General features: G+C 35.9%; 1 protein-coding gene across 3 annotated transcripts in view; it reads left to right on the top strand.

The window, feature by feature from the left end:
• The window catches only part of LOC126758531 (tyrosine-protein phosphatase 10D-like), a 185,283-nt gene that overhangs the window by 7,144 nt on the left and 159,452 nt on the right, over window positions 1-18,687 (top strand). For all 3 annotated transcript variants that reach the window (XM_050472829.1, XM_050472828.1, XM_050472831.1), the window contains exon 2: window positions 3,977-4,702. In XM_050472829.1, coding sequence (XP_050328786.1) covers window positions 4,373-4,702 — 330 coding nt within the window. In that variant the 5' untranslated portion in view covers window positions 3,977-4,372. The remainder of the gene's footprint in view (window positions 1-3,976; window positions 4,703-18,687) is intronic.

Genomic DNA, 18,687 nt, shown 5'->3' with positions numbered 1-18,687 from the left:
CTCTGCTTCAAAATAGGCCTCAGTTTCGGCAATCGCATCTTCATTCGACGAAAATTTCTTCCCAGCAACAATTCTTTTGAGATCTGAGAACAGAAGATTGCCGCTGGTGGCCAGATCTGGATACGTGGGATGCGCTTCGAAGTCCAATTCAATTTTTTTTTTCGTTTTCATAGACTTGTGACACGGTACATTGTCTTGGTAAAACAGAGCTTTCGGTTTCTTCAAAAGCGACCGTTTTTTGGAGATTTCGTCCTTCAAACGATTCAATAACACTTTGTAATTGTCGCAGTTGATGGTCCTTCATTTTTCAAGGTGGTCAACAAAAAGTATACAAGGTTGTCAATCGAAAATTATAGACGCCATAACCTTCACAGTCGACTGTTGCGTTTTTTTCACGCTTTGGAGCGAGTTTATCTTGTGCAGTCCGCACGGATGGTTGTCGATTGGACTACGGAGTGAAATATTGGATCCATGATTCATCCATTGTCACATATCAACGCGAAAACTCAGCTTTATTACGCTTGAACATCTCCATACAGTGGTCCGAATCATCAACTCGTCATTGTTCTTGGTCAAAAGTGAGCTTAGACGGGAGTAACTTTGCACAGAGCTTTCTCACACCTAAATATTTGTGAAATAATGTGCATGTTCTGTTGATATCTTTAGAGCGTCTCTAATGTTATCATTGAGCGATAGCGATTCCCATTCACAGCAACGTGCCGGTCTTGATCATCACGGACCAAGCCATTTTTCAAGAAATTAGCCTCATCGCTGAAGATGATTTTTCAATGAAAATTCGGATAATTTTCAAGATTTTGCTTAGCCCAATTCACGAACACACGACGATTCTGGTGATCAATCGGCTTCAGTTCTTGCGTCAATTTGATCTTGTAAGGATGTAGGCAAGATCATTTCGCAAATTAGCCACAACGACGTCACAGAGATGCTCAACGCTTGAGAACCACGTGTGAGAGACTTATTTGGGTCTTCCTCAATTGATGCGCTAGCGTCAGCAATATTCTCGACACTACGGGCAGTTCTTTATCGCACTGGCATCGGAACGTTTTGTACTGTGCTTGTGGATTTGAATTTTTCCTCGAGACGCTCAATGGCACAATTCCGATTTCTTTGGCGCCGCCATTTGAAGGTACCGTTGGAAAGAGGAAGTCCTAATGATTAAAAAGTATATAGGGTTATAGGTACCACAAACGCTTAGTTTACGAGATATTCGACCTTAAAGTTCAAAAATTGCCAAAATTCGAGCATTTCAACAAGCTATTTTACCGCATTAAACACACTTTACTCACATTTTTCACTTCAAATTAATTAATTTAAACTATAAACTTTTAAATAAATCCACATTTTACACTTTTAACAGTTTTTTACCGAAGAAATCTTTATTTTAAAAATTACATTTTACACTCGTAGTGAACATCATGTGTGTGCTAAAATTACGACGAAATGGAGCGCTGCCATGTGATAATAAGGAAATTCGCTGAAATGCCTTTTTTCCCAAAAATTCCTCTATCCATTCATATGGATATGTTCTTTATTTAATTTAATAAACAAATATATTATATACTAATATTATATACTAATATTATATAATAATATTTAACCATTTTGTAATGAAAACTCAAACTTTGTTTGAATATTAGTGCAAGATAACCAAAAAATATAACCACTTTATAACGAAATTCAATATATTTTTTTTATTTTAACGCAGAAAGGAGTACTACGCGAAAGTACTTCAGTCACCCCGGGTATTCGCTCGACCAGGGTTATTTTTTTAAAGCGCGGCCGAAGGCCGCCAACGCAGAAAGGAGTACTACGCGAAAGTACTTCAGTCACCCCGATATGATATAAATTTTACAATATTATTATAGATTTTTACTTATTTATTTTTATTAAACATAAATCGCATATTATACATATACATACATATGTATAGTATATATGTATACATATGTATATAAACAAAGAAAAATCGTTAAGAATCCTATAAATTTGGTGTTTGAGATGTGGCAACGCTCGTTTTCCTCATAATTGTAAACAATCTAGCCTTTGCAACGATGAGTGTTCTAAGTGATTTTTAAATTAATAAATATAGGTAAAATATTACAAAATAAAAGTGAAATGTGAACTTATTTCAATCTTTAAAGTGTATATTTAAATATAACAAGACAAAAATGTGAAAAAATTTAGAGAAACATAGAGACATAACATGTTTTCTTAGTGCAAATTTTTGAATTTTTAAACGTGAATATTTCAAAAAATATTAGTTATTTTTACATTATTTTCGGATATTCCTCCTCTGGAGAAGCTACCCTATCCGCACATACCCCATTTATATGGAAATTCGTTTTTTTTACCCCGCCGCCAAAGTAATCGGAATCGTGCCCGCTCAATTTTTGATCTGACAGAATGATTATGACAACCATAACTTGAATGTAGCGCTCTTAAAGTTGAGGCCACTGACTTCGAATTTCGATAGTAAATTTTAATAATTTTGATTCGTTGTTGGATCGTATATCTTTCCAGATCTTACTGAAAAGAAATGTCAAAAGCGCGAAAAAATATGGCGTCGTTTGTATCAAATCTATTCTAAACTATTACAATTCCACTAAATCACGATTTTTACTTATAAAATTATGACAGTTAATCTCACTGCTAAACAAAATATCAATAAAAAACCCGCTTTACACACCTTAAAATATAAATTTTCGAAATAAAAATGTCATGTCTGCGAGAATAAAGCATCTCCAGCAACTAATTAGCAACGATTCAGTCACATCTAGAAATTATGAATATTTTAGTAAATAATATTGCGACTCGCAGCTCGCGATTTCAGCGACTGATTTAACTTTGACAACAATAAAATCGCAATTTTTATGCGAGAATAATTTTCACTACTAATTAACAGTGCCGTGCAAATAGCTAATTATCACACGATGCAAACGGACGGACAGTGGCGAAACACGCTTGTAAACAGTTACAGAGTGGCACGGAAATTTCAGCGAATTCTAACGAAATATGCCACAAATAATATTAATTGCTATTTGCTTAACGGAAAGCAAATAAAATCGTAGTTAATTTGCAGCTAATTGCCGCGCACTGCATTGGGTTTTTAGAATGCAAATACTAAGGCAATTGACGGTTTAATGCTTACTGTAAAAATATGCAGGGAAGCAGAAATATGGATACAGAGTTGACTGAGTCTATGGATAAACAATAGTAAATATCAATATGAATATCAGTTATTTTAATTGTGAGCAAAAACAAAGCAAAATAATAAAGTAAAGGAAGTAAAGAGTGAGGAAAAGAGAGAGAGAGAGAGAGCCAGTGCACAGCTGAGCGCTTTTTTAGCAGTGATTTTTGTTTGTATTTACTAGCTTAACTGTCAGTTTGACGTTTATAGCCAAGTCAAGTGTCATTTGGCCAGTGAGTGGCTCAAAACATACACGCTCTCTCGCTGCTCTTTGTGTTAGTGCGTCATTCAAAACAATTTGTTGCGCTGGCTAAGTGCGAGCGCCAACTTTTCGCTTTTCGAAGCGTCAATAAAAGTGATTTTAATTAAATGCCTTTCGTGACTTTTAATTTTGGTTTCTAGTGGCTCCCGATCAAATTGTGGCAACATTGCAATTGAAGTGAAAAGTAATTGAAATTGAATATTTGTGTGTGTGTGCAGCAAATAAAACAAAATTGTTGTGCATTTAGTAAAATGAAGTTGAAGAGCACGAGAGCGAGAGCGACTTGCATGAGAAGCCATAGCAATGCCGCACACACATACATACTTAGCATATTCAAATGCATTGTTGGCAGGAGAGCAAATGAGCGTTGCGCTCGCGCTTAAGCTTGGGTTGGCTTAAAAATTACTCAGCCACTCGATCAGTCGGTTATTGCTACGCGACACAAACCAAGTCTTATTTACAAATTTCAATTTTAATGCATTTTCAACTTTTTTCCCACCAAACAGCAGCTGTCTAACGAATTTTACATATCAGTAAAGTGAAAAAAATATATTCGAAATTGTTTTCTAAAATTCCAATGAAAGTGAAAACCGCGAAATCATGCAATCGTTGCAATACAAAACTAGCAACAATTTTATTTGGCAATAAAAGCAACTCGAAAAAGTAAAATTTCAGCGCACAAAGTTGCAAAACGCATTTGGCCACATAATAATCGCAACAAAAGAAATTCATAAATACCCGAAAAAAATAGTAAAAAAGTGAAATTAATTATAACAAAAGTCAAATCAACACAAAAGTGAGCAAAAAGCTAGAAATAAAAAATAAAGTGAAAAAAGCAAAAGAAAAAAATCAAAATCACTTCCATTCAAAAGTAAATAAAAGTGACGGTTGTGCGTCTGCGAATGACAGCCAACCAAGTGAGCAGCGACTCGGCTGCCAAAAAGGCTGCTACACTACCAACAATAGCAACAAAAACAGCAGTAGCAACAACAATGCTGCCAACAACACAAGCGGCCACGCTCAGTTGTGGAGTTGGCGCATCTAAAGCGAGTAACGAAACAACATTTCGAATACAAAAGCAAAATCAGCAACAACAACAACAACCACAGCAACAGCAACAAACAATGCAGACGACGTCATGCAGTAAGCAGCAGCAACAACAACAGAGCAAGCATGCACAACTACAACGAAACTTACTCATTGGATTAATTTTAACAGCATTTTGCGCACAGGTGAGTCGCCGCAACGCATACAAAAGCAATTTCTTATACATGTAAATATGTACATATGTATATTTATGATCTATAAAAGTTCCAAAATTATATACATATGTATGTTCAATGTTGAACTAATTGTTCTTATATAGAAAACAGTTCCAAGTTCAGACACATTATTGCAACAGAAAATGCAATGTGATCAAATTTGACCCGGACTGACAAAGAAGCAACCACAGTTTCATATATTTTAATATAAATCTAAAACTTACCGAGCCAAACGGTGTTAGAACTCCGAAAGTATAGCCCTTGGCCGGTTAAAATCCTGGTCAATGCCGGTAACGTAGAACCGGCTGTTGTGGAAGTTTTGGCGTAAATCTTTACTATCGCCTTCAAAATAGACTGTCAAGTAATAATGAAATTTTCCATATAATCCCTATAAGCTTTGACTGGGTTGACCTTCAATGCCTTCTGCGATGTTTGGTTTTCGGTTTCGGCTCATTTGTCATTTGTTGTCAGCTTTTGATAGAGCCTCTATCGGCTCTTCTCAGATGCTCGTTTTATTTGGCTTCTCCTTCATAATTGGTTTGCCATTCGTCTATTCCGAAAGCGGCAATCAAATGCGAATACGAAGTCTATTAATTTCTTTGCGGGGTATAAGCTTCAGTTTGAGGCCTGCTATGGCGTCGCTATTTTTAGCAACGCTACCCCTTAGGAAGTCCAAGCCTGGTGCGTGCACTTGAAGTCACTGTAGTCTTTCAGCGTTTCCGAGAAATCAAGCCGGGCAGTGATCCGCCGGGTTGTCGAGTACACTAATAACTACCTACGCTCCACTACGATCTCCGCCCATTTTTAGTTTTTTGCACACAGTTTCTAATGGTTCGTTGTGGGAACGGTTTCTCTTCTGCGAGTTTGGTTTGACGGTTCGATGGCTTCCTTTTCAGGAAACTTTGGTATTTCTCCACTATATCTACTGTGAGTACAAATACTGCCCTCTAGTACCGGGATATCCTCATTTGATTCTGAGACTTTTTTCGCTTTTCACGTTGTACCTTACCTTTGGCTGTCAGTGTACTGGTTGGTACTCATGATCGTCTTGGAGGTGGACGGTTCCATATTAAGGATTTGGATATTTTCGTTGGTACCTTTTGTTTTTCAGTCTCTGGTGGTGTGCTTTGGCTAGTACAACCAGTAGTACTCTTGTTCGTCTCTCGACTGGAGATGAGAAGCTTGTGTTTAGCTGATTTCGTTATAATGACCCGTTGTGGCCCCTTTGCAATGTTTGTCCTTGTTCTTGTCGAAACTTTACTCATCGAGGTGTCATTTGTCGTTGTTGTTGTTATTTTTGTTTTCGTTCATTGTCCCGACTGCCGGATAGGGTTGGTCACTCGTTCCTTGAGCCGGTTCGCATTGAAAAAGCATTTATTATCTCCGACCTCGCAAGAGCATCGAAGGGAACCGTTCGCTATCAGCTACTGAATTAGCGCCGGCTAAACATTCAACCATCAGCACGGGTAACTCGACAACTTGGCTTAGAGTGATGTTAGTGCGGGTATCCTCACACTACCCACGATAGGAAATAGGCGTAAAATCGAAGATTTATTCAACCATATCCCCACATTGGGGAAATTATCTGATATCCCTTTTGGTCCCACTAAAATCGAACACTGTGGCGACCCCGCTCTTAAACAAAATCACTTTTCCTCTTATGACATCTGAATGTTTATTTGCTTGTGATCGAAAACAGAGTCACGTTTACTAACTTTAACCAGACTGCGCTTTTTTCTTTAATTTGCATTCCAATTTGCAGAGACTATTTAATGAAAAGAAGAAGCAGAAACCCCCATTCTGTCTACAGCATGAGTAAAATCAAAAGCTCCATTTAAAAGTCAAGTGTTTTGTTTTTCTGCTTTGTAGTTTATTTGTATGCTTTAAACTCACTTCTCTACACTTTGCTTTCCAAAAATATTTTAGCGGAATTTATGTGCCACTTTAGTGTTTTCAAGGTTTCCCCCATTCAACTCTCTTTTAAGTTGAGATCTTTTGTGTCGTTTTTACTGTTTCAAATGTTTATTTTAACTTTGTGTTTGAATTTAAACCTTTAAACGCAACATTTTGGGCGTTACTTTGTAACTGCCGCTGCACTTGTTGCAGGATTATGTAATTTTCATAATTTGAAAAAATAGTATATATTGGTTGCCACCTCTAAAAACGGTGTACTAACCGGGTTGCCATGTATAATTGGTTGTAAGCGGGTGAAGGACTGACGATTGGACTTACATTCATGTGAGTGAGTATACATATGTTTTTTGAAGATGTCTAGCTAGGCACTACACTATTTAGCTCCAGCTTAGCTTCCTTTCCCTTTTTAATTGAGTTACGACAGCTTTGCATATGAATACGTTATGTTTGAAAAATACTTAATTTAGTTCGTAAAAGTTACGAAACCTTTTTATATATGCCTATCTTTTTATATCTTCAAACTCATTTTTTTAATATTTTTTTTTTAAATACAAAGTCCATCAGTTGTTTTGTAGCTCTGTTTTATTATAATTTTCCATTTAATTTGTCTTAAGTTGCATATAAAATTACATTATAATAGACAATGACACATTTGCGCCATTCGTGACAGCTTGTCACAATGTCAGCTGACCATCAAATGTCACCCGACAGCAAATCAACTCACTTACGTGTATGCTGCGTTATGTGTTCCAACACGACAAGTTGCGCGAGACGAGTGAAATCGATAATGTTGTAGACATGCGAAAATTTTATAAAATACTCAGCTAAAGATTTTGAACAATAATTTCGTGATGGGTGCTTTGATTTCTAGGTATAAAAGATGATACTCGACGTTTATCAAAGACGAACCAACGTTCGAGAAGAGGGACTTGAGCGTTGAATATTCTTAATTCTTCACTAATTTCTATTTAGTACGATGTATTGTATTAGTGCCTGTTACACGAAACTGGATAAGATCCTTGAAAAAATGCGAATCGGATGCAGGAAGTGGAATCTCGTGTGTGGAGCGCAGGCAACCCGAAAACCGCTGTCATCGGTACGGTCTAGTTATGCAGCAGTCTAGACGCTACTAAAGTAGATGTGACTCCTAACTATAAATATATCTTCGTATGACACCTTCATCCACTTCCCAAGCTGACCCTCAAAGTCATTAATATAGGATCTTGCAAATATGGGACAATCAAGAAGAAAGTAATGATATGTTTTTACCTTGACTCCTTTTAAGCAAATTTTGATATTGGTTTCCGGTAAGATTTGTAAGATTTTCAACCTTACCGCGTGGACACCAATAGGACAAGTTATAACTCCTAAAATTAGGGTAACTTTTCTTGCGATTTATTTTGGGCCAGTAAAATCTTGCAACTGCCGTGACTGCGACTTGTCCAGTGCACCAAGCTCCAGACCAAGGTAATGATGCCCGCACAGTTCCGATTCAGTCCCACTCAAGCGATAGCGAGACTTAGGTGCCTGACAAATGGCCGCTCTAATTAGAGTAAACCTATCCTTGTTGAGGACGGAAAGCTTCCTGGTCCTCTTGCAATTTACTTTGCAACAGAAGAATCTTGCGACTGCGACTGTTCAGCGCTCATCAATCTCCCGACAGGCCTAGTTGTCAAATAGTAAACAGCAAGTTGACAGCGAGTCTCCGATCCAGTCCCACTCTACTTTGCCAACTCAACAGTTTAGCAGTTGCCTGCGACATCGCTATGACCTGCTACTAAAACTAATATTTTGTAGGAGTTATCCGATGTGGTTGAGAGGTAAAAATTACAAAAGAACAATATTGGAGCTTCTGAAACTACGGATTTGGATTTATATGCCACCCAGGACTGTCAACTCTACAGCATTCGTCAAAATTCTTTGTTGAACGCTGTCTTTCACTGCAATAACAACAAGAACGAGAGGTTCAACTTTTTTTTCAAATTAAAGTGTCAAATGACTTTTTTTTTATAAACTAAAATTTGTCTATATTTAAGATGATTACGCGATATTCTGAAATATACACGTTACCCGTAGGCTTGTGTTCTCAAAATGTGCTCGATACTTTCCAACCCCAACTTACTGCTTGGTTTGTAGAGGCAATATAAAATTGATCTCTGCAATTTGAGTTTCTCGTCGACAAAGTGGCAGACTGTGGCATCATAACACCATTCTCACATTAGCCACACACACCCACACATACACCATGTAAAATTGTGGGTACAAATTAGAGACACATGAGAAACAAGAAATAATAATGGCCTGAAATTATGCTGGTAATAAATGCCATAATTGTGCCAGCACGCAGCTAGAAATGTACCTACATATGTATAGGGAACTTTTATACATACATACATACATATTCCTATGTAGGTATTTTCTCATATGCTCGAAAAGCTTGCTACCAGTCAAGCAAAATTTCAGCCATTGTCTGGCGCTTAAATTGCCATCAGCCACAAGTTTTGGCGGTGAAATTTTTCACTTTTCTACTTCTGCCACTTAATCTAGTCAGCGGCTTTATATGGATGAATGTGTTGCCTCTAACGTGTGCTCCACCTTTCCCCTAGGTTTTTGCTTAAATGTTCCTCAAACAATAATTTGCATAAAATAACATATAGCGAAGCTCTCAGGTGGTGCTACACCAATATATACCAACTCTACTTATACATATATTTCATATTCATTACTTATTTACCAACGCTCGGCATAGTTCTCATCATCCGTCAGCCACTGGGTTCAAAACAGCTGACATTTCACAGCTTACAGTTATTCTGTATAAACATTACTTATTTATATTCATATTCCCACAGAAATTACTGCTTGTTCCAAAGAGAAATCATTACATATTCATATGTACACACATATAATATCAATTAAGAGTTCATAACTTTCGCCTTAATGTGCAAAAATTTTGAGCTTTCGAGACAATGGCAAATACATAAGTATGTAAGTCAAACAATAAAAATATAATTTACTGCAAAAGAAAGTTAATGACAGTAAAAAAATAGTACAAAAGTAATCGTTTTGGGTACTTAAAATTACTACTGGAAGTGGCATTCGTGCTGGCTCTTATTCACTAATAATTTCATGAATATCATTAGAAATCTAAACCCAAAACTTTTTAAAGAAAAACTCACGTATTTATTGCTTTAGCACTGATTTATTCTCTCCAATTTTCCGCTCCAAACGGAGTTAAAGACGATACTATATATATATAAAGGTGATCCATTTCGAGGTTCCCTATTTTTCAAAGAAAAAACACAGATACTTCAAATTTAATGGGAATGTTTATTATTATTCGAAAGAACATTGTTTGGCATTTATTTTTTGAAGATTATCTCTTTCGAATGTTGGCCGCGGCTACTTGTCAGATGGTCCATCCGTTGAGTCCAATTTCCGATGACTCGTTCGAGCATTTCGACTGGTAACTGAAAACAGCTGACATTTCACAGCTTTAACTGACGAATGACACGCATGATATTTGGCATCAAAGCTTAAATCGAAGCGGGATAGTCCGCATAGACTTTAGACTTTACATATCCCCACAGGAAAAAGTCTAACGGTGTGATATCACAAGGTCTTGGTGATCAATCGAGCGGCCCAAAATGTAAAATTATCTGCTCACCGAAGAGTTCTATCAATAAATCCATTGATTGATGCGATGTGTTGGAAGTGGCGCCGTCTTGTTGAAACCAAATGTCGCCAAGATCGTGAGCTTCAATTTTAGGCATCAAATAGTCGGTTGTCATTACGAGATAATGGTCGCTATTGACAGTTACGTTCTCACCGGCATCATTTTTGAAGAAATATGGACCGATGATTCCGCAAACCACACCAAACCGTTTTTTTTTTTTCTGAATCAAATGGCAGTCTTGAATATCTTTAGGTTTCCTTCCTCCCAAATGCGGCAATTTTACTTGTTTACATACCCATTGTGCCAGAAGTGTGCCGCATCGCTAAACAAAATTTGGTTCGAAAACGTCGAATCTCCTTGGAACCTTTCAACAGCCAGTAGAGCGAAGCGATGTCGCTTAAAAAGATCGAACGGCTTCACTTCTTGCACAAGCTGTATTTTATACGCTTACAATTTAAGATCTCGACGTTAAATACGCGACGTCGATTCCATACGTTAGTCTAAACGGTGCCGAATTGACTCTCCACGATCTTCGTGTACACTCTCAACTACGGCTGCTATATTTTCCTCATTTATTTTTATATAGAAAACTGTTAAAACTTAAAATATTTTGCATCAGCCTCTCTATACATACATAACTATACATAAATAAGCACGAAAAACTTAACTTCATAATTTTAATTAAATTATTTATTAACACAGTGTCAGAAACTACTTTTTGACATACTTACGTAATTGGGTGTCAGCATATCTGATGAAGCGGTTACACATCGGAGGCGTCGAAACGCATGCCACTAAAACGCCTGCTTGATTAAATTATTTGAAAACTACGCATAGTTCATTTGCACTTTCAGTCATACAATACAGTGTGTTAAATAAGTAATGGTACAGCTTTTAACTTTTCCAGCTTTAACACTGAGCAAAAGTAAAAACTCTTAGGCAATTATTTGTGTATATTCATAAATATATTATTCTTATATATCCAGACCGCATTTGTATAATATTCCTTTACATAAACAGCAACAAATTCATAATTTATTAAAAACACGGAGTATGACTGAAACTTTTGCTTGTGGACAATTTCACGTCTTCTCTTGAAGTTTTAAAAATTTACTCTCTCCATAGGAAACCTCATAATATTCAATGCCCTGAAAGAAACCACTAATTAACGAGGTCATTAGGTGATATGATCTTTTTCGTTAAAAGAATTCGTTCCAGGGGAAAATGTTATACATATTTTTGTATGACTTACGGAACCGAAAACTACAGAACAACTGATTCAAGATTGCCCAGCACTTTGTAGAAGCAGGCTCAAGGCCCCTGGATTCATCTACGTGGACAGGGATCACATCACCTCTATCGCGAACAGCAAGCTGCTGGAATTGTTCAGAGTGCTGGACCTTTGTGACCATATGTGATATAGGAGAGGACACAATAGACTAAAGGTCTCAGTTTAAAACCTCAATTATTTTCTATCTAACTTCTATTACTTGTATATAACATTTTTATTTCGATTGGGTATATAAGAGAAAGCCAAATTACAAATGCATTGTGAAAAAAATTCAACAATTCTCGTTAACATTTGTATGCTTAAATTTTTAGGTTCAGACCTACAAAGAGAAATGTTAATGAGGCAGGGGCAAAAAATGTCATCCGAAATCTGAGCTGGTTAAATCTGACATGTCTACACTACTTTCAGAACATTTGTAGTTCTAAATAATTTTTGAATGACTTTAGAATCTTCGTTAGCAATTATTTTCAGTAATTTTGAAGTTCTTAATTATTTTTTGAAAATAATAATTTCGAAATTTCGATTATTTTGTTGTTGTTTTGTAGAGAAGTTCTCTGTTTCTTTTTTCTTTATTAACGGATTATGTGAATTTCGACGGCCAGAAAAATGCATATTTTCATCGATTTTTTTTATATAATAAATTGCTTACTTATGTCCAACTTCCGAACATATCAAAAAGCAACATTTGAATTATATTTTTTGAATTTATCATAAATTTTTTTTAGATTGGTTTTCGGAGATATCGTCCAAAAACACCGTCTCCTCGCGCTGGTCAGCATAACAGGCGAAAGTTGCATCTAAAATTAAATTTCATCAGTTAGTAGACGAGTACAGATCGCAGATAAACGTAATATATAGAAAAAAATAATTGGAACTCGTTCAATCACCGATCACGAGGTCTTTCTGTTTAAAATAACAGTGAAAAATATTATTAAGATCACTTCACTTGTTTTTGAATATGATGTTTCGAGAAAAACGCGCTCAAAAATTTAAGTCCCAACCGGTATAGTCTGATGGACCGCCCTACCAACGGTTGTACATCCTATCCTTTTTGTTGCGGTTGCCTTGAAACTTTGGGGAAAAAGTTCAGGATAGGTCATAGTATTTCACAAAATAAAAAAGCGATTTAGAAATTTCAAAACCCATGAAAAAGAGTTTTTGTTTGAGAGCAAATTAATTATTTGTTTTCTTCCATTGTAGTATTCTCAAAATCTTCATTGGCGTAGACACCGCTAATGCGGTTATAGGTGGCATATTTCTCGCGCACCTTCACTTATGACGCATACTGTTTATTCGTAGGTATGCACATATAAATCTGTTGCACAGTTGTACTTTTATGATATACACATACATATATGTACATATGTATGATGCTTTACTAGTTAGTTGCATTTTTTTGCTGTAAAGTGGAATGTTCACACTTTAAACAATTATAAAACTATTTTTTAAATGCCCCAAATTGTAACATATCTATTACAATTAGTTAACTGCATATACATACATACGTGCATGTATGTATATAAAAATAATCGACGTGATTTTAAGCTACATAATTCTCCTAATTTATGGGCATAAAAGTAGTCTTCGATTCGTCACTACTCTGCTCGCTATGTGCGCTCACTGCTCTCATAACAAAAAAGGTATGCAACTGAAAGCGCACGTAAATTGAAGCTAAATCTAAGCTGTACATCACTGTAGTAGTATAAACTCTACTCATTCCAACTCCATTTAGTAACGCCTGTTGCTTGTTCGATTCGCCACACTTTAAGCTTTGGCGAAACCCATGCTTGTTTTGAAGCCTTTGTCTTCCAAAAACATTTCTCTGTTAATTTGATTAATATTTAATTTCTTAATGACTTCCTCCAGAGTAAGCAAAGCATCAGTTAAGACAATTTGTATAGAAAATGGGTAGAAACTAATCACTATCCATAACATAACCGTTTTCTTTTAGCTTTCACTAAAAACTTGTGGCATGGAAATGGCTAAACCGTTATTAAATATATCTTTAGGAGTATATACTGCATATCGTTACCTAAAAATCACGTAACATCACTTTTCATGTGTAAAGTATAAGTCAGCTGAGTGAAACTGAAAACGAATTTTTTAATTGGTTATGCTAACACTTGCTCATCGAAAATATTAAGCTGAGTCCACTAATGCACAAAATATTGCTTTATTGAAAACGAAATACATTCGCTCTCCAAAAAACACTGAACACCCTAATGTGATACGCGAACATTTCTATTTGTTTGTTACGGAAAGCGTTAAATGTCAAAAAATAAACACAGCGGAGCACCTCTCAATTAAAACCACTCAATGTCACATTCGAACGTACGCGACGTAACGCCGAATTTAACAAAAACACTTCAATGTATGGCACAAAGTCACGTTTTGACAATTTAGAATGTCAAGCGGCAAGTGGGTGAGTTGTCGGAGCACAATAAACCTGAAAATTAACTGCTAGCAAAGTATAAAAAGAAAAAAAATATAAACTCAAATTTTATAAATAGCTAAAACAAAATTTTTCTGCATGGTTTAAGGTGTCGCCTGCATTTTTGGTTAATTCTGGTATGGTGGCATCGCATCAACTCTAAGCTTTTGTGAAAGAAGAATACAATTCTTTAATTAATCAACTGTCTATGTACTTGTAGCATAGCATAAAGCGAATTTGATTGATTTTGAACTGATGAATGTTGAAAGTGTTGATTGGTTCTGTAGATTGTTCTCTCTAATATTATTGTGTGTTACTTCTTCTTCTTTATTTGGCGCCAGTTGAAGATTCCAAGTGTAGCCAGGTGCTTTTCAACCTGGTCTTTCCAACGCTGTGGAAATCTTCCCCTACCTCTGCTTCCCCTGGTGAGTACTGCGTCTAATACTATCAGAGCTGGAGTGTTTTCGTCCATACGTACGACATGATCTAGCCAGCGCAGCCGCTGTCTCTTAATTCGCTGAACTAAGTATGTCAATGTCGTCATATATCTCGTACAGCTCATCTGCGGTATTCGCCGTTACCAATGCGTAAAGGACCATAAATCTTCAGCAGAACCTTTTTCTGGAAAACTCGTAACGTCGACTCATCAGATGTTATCATCGTCCATGCCTCTGCACCACAAAGCAAGACGGGAATAATGAGTGACTGATAGAGTTTGGTCTTTGTTCGTCGAGAGAGTCTTGAAATCGACGAAGTAGTAGTGTGTGTCGATCCTCTTTTCACGGCTCTTTGCCTTATATGCGATGCTGAGGAGGCTTCTTTCACGATAGTTGGCGAAGTTGCTTTCGTCCGACCATATTTTACAAAGAAGCTGATGCATGCTCCTTATCAGTTCTTCTTCAAACGGGTAATTGTTATTAAAATTTCTTGATGGTCGGAAAATGGAACGTTCGCTCCATCGACATCGATTGCAGAATCGTGTTCTTGGTCTCCTGGTGTTATGCTTTCACTGCCATTCAGCAGTCTGAAGAAGTGTTCCCTCCATAATTTCAGTATGCTCTGGGCATCAGTCATTTGATCACCTCTGGAGGTAAAATGTTTAAATTGATATTTTGTATATACTTGTAGTTTCTAAAATATTTTCGTCAGTGGCGAAATGGTCCCAGAAATAGTCGAGTGGAACTACAGAAACCACTTTTTTCGACCGTAGGTAATTGTAAAAACAATATCTTCTAATCACTCAAACCCTGCCACTTAGTGCCATTTTTCATATACTTGTAGTACCCATAGATTTGACCGGATGGCCGCAAAAACTGCTATCAGACTCAGAGAATCTGGTTTTCTAAATAAACACATTTCTGAAATTGACTTTATACCAGATCTTTTTTATCTTGGAGTCGCCAACCACAACTTTGACGGCTTTTTCTCTGTCCCCATAGCTGAAAGGAAGGCGATACAAGCCTTGAGTACGTTTAGGACTGGTTAAGGAAAGTCTAACTCCGTTGGCAATAGTATCAAATTTGTTTGCTTTATGATAAGACTAGTATGGGTGCCAGGCCATAGCAGAATCAAAGGCAATTGTAAAGCTGATGAGCTGTAAAGAAAAGTTACCCTAGCTCTGCTTTTGGTAGAATGGTAACAGGACGGTAATCTCTTCTCCTCATAGGTTCTACTACTGGATAGATGGGTTCGCGGAAACTTGTTCAAAGATGGGCTGCAATCGGTTAATGCACTGTCACAAGATTCTTTTGCCCCAAGATTGTTTGTAAGAGATCCAGTGAGGTCATTTCCCTTAGTAAAGCTTGCCGCTCCCTAGTTGTGTTGGTTCTAACAGAGCGTTGTGTCTATGCTGTAACGTTGAGAATGTTAACGGACGCCAGCTGTATAAGCTGTTTGGAAGAAATGGAGGTGGAAGCACCTTAGCACTTTCTTCTTGATTGTCCTGCAATTTCGAGATTAATATTCAAACACTGCGGTGCTCACACGTTCAGTCATCCTACCGAACTAGTAGGAATGAAAACTAAAGGCCTGAGCAAATTTTTATATACATATGTATGTATCTTTATATATTTTAATATATATGTTTTATATACATATATGTACATATATAAATTAAAAAAAACTCGAAAAATAAATTTAAAAAACATGAAAGACAGAGTTGTCTATCATACATTCTAAAAAATACTTAAAAAATATGTGTTTTTAAGTACAATAATTTATTTGTTTAAAGCATTCCAATTAAAAATTCCACGACCGCCCTTTTTACACTCCACATTAAAATGTCAATTTCTTCTAAGTGTTTTGTATGTACATATGTACATACATACATATGTGTGCAGTCACAAGTGGTTTTGTTAAAAGATAGAAATGTTTTGTCAGCAGGAATCATAATAAAAAAAAATTCCAATGAATATTTATGTCAATAGTTGTGCTGAAAAGCCAGAAACAGACAGACAAACTGGCGGTAACTAAAATAAAAATGTTTATGCTGAATGTATGTACATATTACTATTGGGGTGGGTCAAAAATCGAATATTTTTCGGTTGGTACTCTGAAGAGGAGGTTCTTAAATACCTTTACTTTTTTTAAATAAGTTTTTTAATTAATTTATTTTTTTTAATAGCTTTTTATTTTTTTTTAATAATTTTTTATTTTTTTTTAATAATTTTTTATTCTTTTTAATAATTTTTTATTCTATTTAATATTTTTTATTTTATTTTTAATAATTTTTTATTCTTTTTAATATTTTTTATTTTATTTTTAATTTTTTATTTATTTTTCTTAATTTTTTAAATTTTTTTTTAATTTTTTTAATTTTTTTTCATATTTCTAAAGTTTTAATTTTTTTTTAAATTATTTTTATATTTTTTTAATTATAATATTTTATTTTGGTTGATTTTAGACGATGCATATCTCTAAAACACTTAACTTAATCGAAAAATTATAGGAGATTATTTTGTAGAGCATTTAATTTCTTACAAAACCTTTGAAACGATATACATATGTATGTACATACATATGTTTTCGAGCAGTTGGAAGCGAGTTACGAATTTTTCAATCTGATAATAAAAAAACAAAAAAAAAACTGTAAGGCAGAGGACCTTCCCGTCATACTGAAGAGCTCATACTTAGAGATATTTTCCTAGAGGTGTTTGACAGCATATCAAACGAAAGAAAATCGATTTTCGACCCACCCTAAAAACTATCCATGTATGTATATTAACAGTCATATTCAGTTCAATTGCTGATTCGTTATACATACATACATATATTCGATATATGTATATATATATGTATTTACTTAATATGCCTAAAAAAATCGTAAAAATTTTTTCGTTGCCAAGTGTGTGGCGTTCAATCACCCTAGACTACCAAAACGCCCACCTACACACACAAATGTAAGAACGCGCACGCACATCACCTGGGCCACAACGGCGCGCTGCCTTGACAACAGATTATTTTCGCATTAGAAAAATGAAAATAAATCCCAATAAATAAAGCGGCATTAGTGCATATTGAATGCTGCCGAAATTTAGCAGAGTAGAGTTCATAAAACGGCGCAACGCCTACGTTGCAAAAGCGAACATGGCGGCGCGCTAAGCTCGCCAGCTGACATGAATAATGTGCAAAATTCGCCGAACAAATTGACCCGCCGCTGCATTATGGCCACTATTTAACGGAATTTCCAGCTCCCTTAATTTATTGTCGAGCACGAAATTCGCCGAGTGTCACGTTTGACACACACACACGTATACATATATATTTATATAAACACAAACGAAATGTAGAGAAACTGCACAGAAATAAAATATTTGAATAAAAATATTTTTAGGCGCAAATTGCCAGAATTCTGTGACAAACGACAGCCACTGAGCCTTTCATGCGATTCACAAGTGTCGCTGTATAGCCGTTGCTTATGTGTGCGTGCATGTGCACAATTATATAAATAAGTACGTATTTATTGTTGTTTTTTCTTCTATAAAAATGTGTTATTTGTTGCTATGTCTGTGTGGCAGGCTCAATTTGTTCGCTTGTTGGCTAATTGAAATGAGTCTCATGCTTTGGCAGCCGCTTTCCTGCTTACACAATACATACACACACATAATACATATGCACATTTATATTGTATGCCCTCACATTTATATGCTCATACAACTACAACAACACACATCAATGGAGCATCATTAAATATGATTTGTGTGTTTTCGCATTGCCGGAGACGGTTGAAATTCAATTTTGCAGAAAATATTTCACATTTGAAATATCGTTTTTCATAAATGTATACTGTTTTGTACATATGTATGTGCAGAATTATGCATTTACTTAAAATTTTAATGAAAAATGATTTTCATCAGAAAATACTTATTCAATATTGCTGACATATTTTTTATTTATACCCTGAATCATGATATACCCGGTCCAGGGTTATTATTTCAGTTTGCCACAAACTTTTTAATACCCAGAAGGCAACGTCGGAGTCTCTATAATACTATACATATGTATATGTACATATGATCAGCATGAGCCCGTCTAGATGTAAAATGTTCCTCAGACTCAGACTATAGCTGGCATTCAAACTAGCCTGGCAAACTGAAGTCCTTGTGAGGAAAAAACTTTTTTTTCGGGCTTATCTGTGTAGGCCAATG

The sequence above is a fragment of the Bactrocera neohumeralis genome, chromosome 5 (assembly GCF_024586455.1).
Source record: "Bactrocera neohumeralis isolate Rockhampton chromosome 5, APGP_CSIRO_Bneo_wtdbg2-racon-allhic-juicebox.fasta_v2, whole genome shotgun sequence".
Classification (NCBI taxonomy): domain Eukaryota; kingdom Metazoa; phylum Arthropoda; class Insecta; order Diptera; family Tephritidae; genus Bactrocera; species Bactrocera neohumeralis.
The sequence above is the reverse complement of the archived record's forward strand: the minus strand, read 5'-3'. Positions and strand labels throughout refer to the sequence as shown.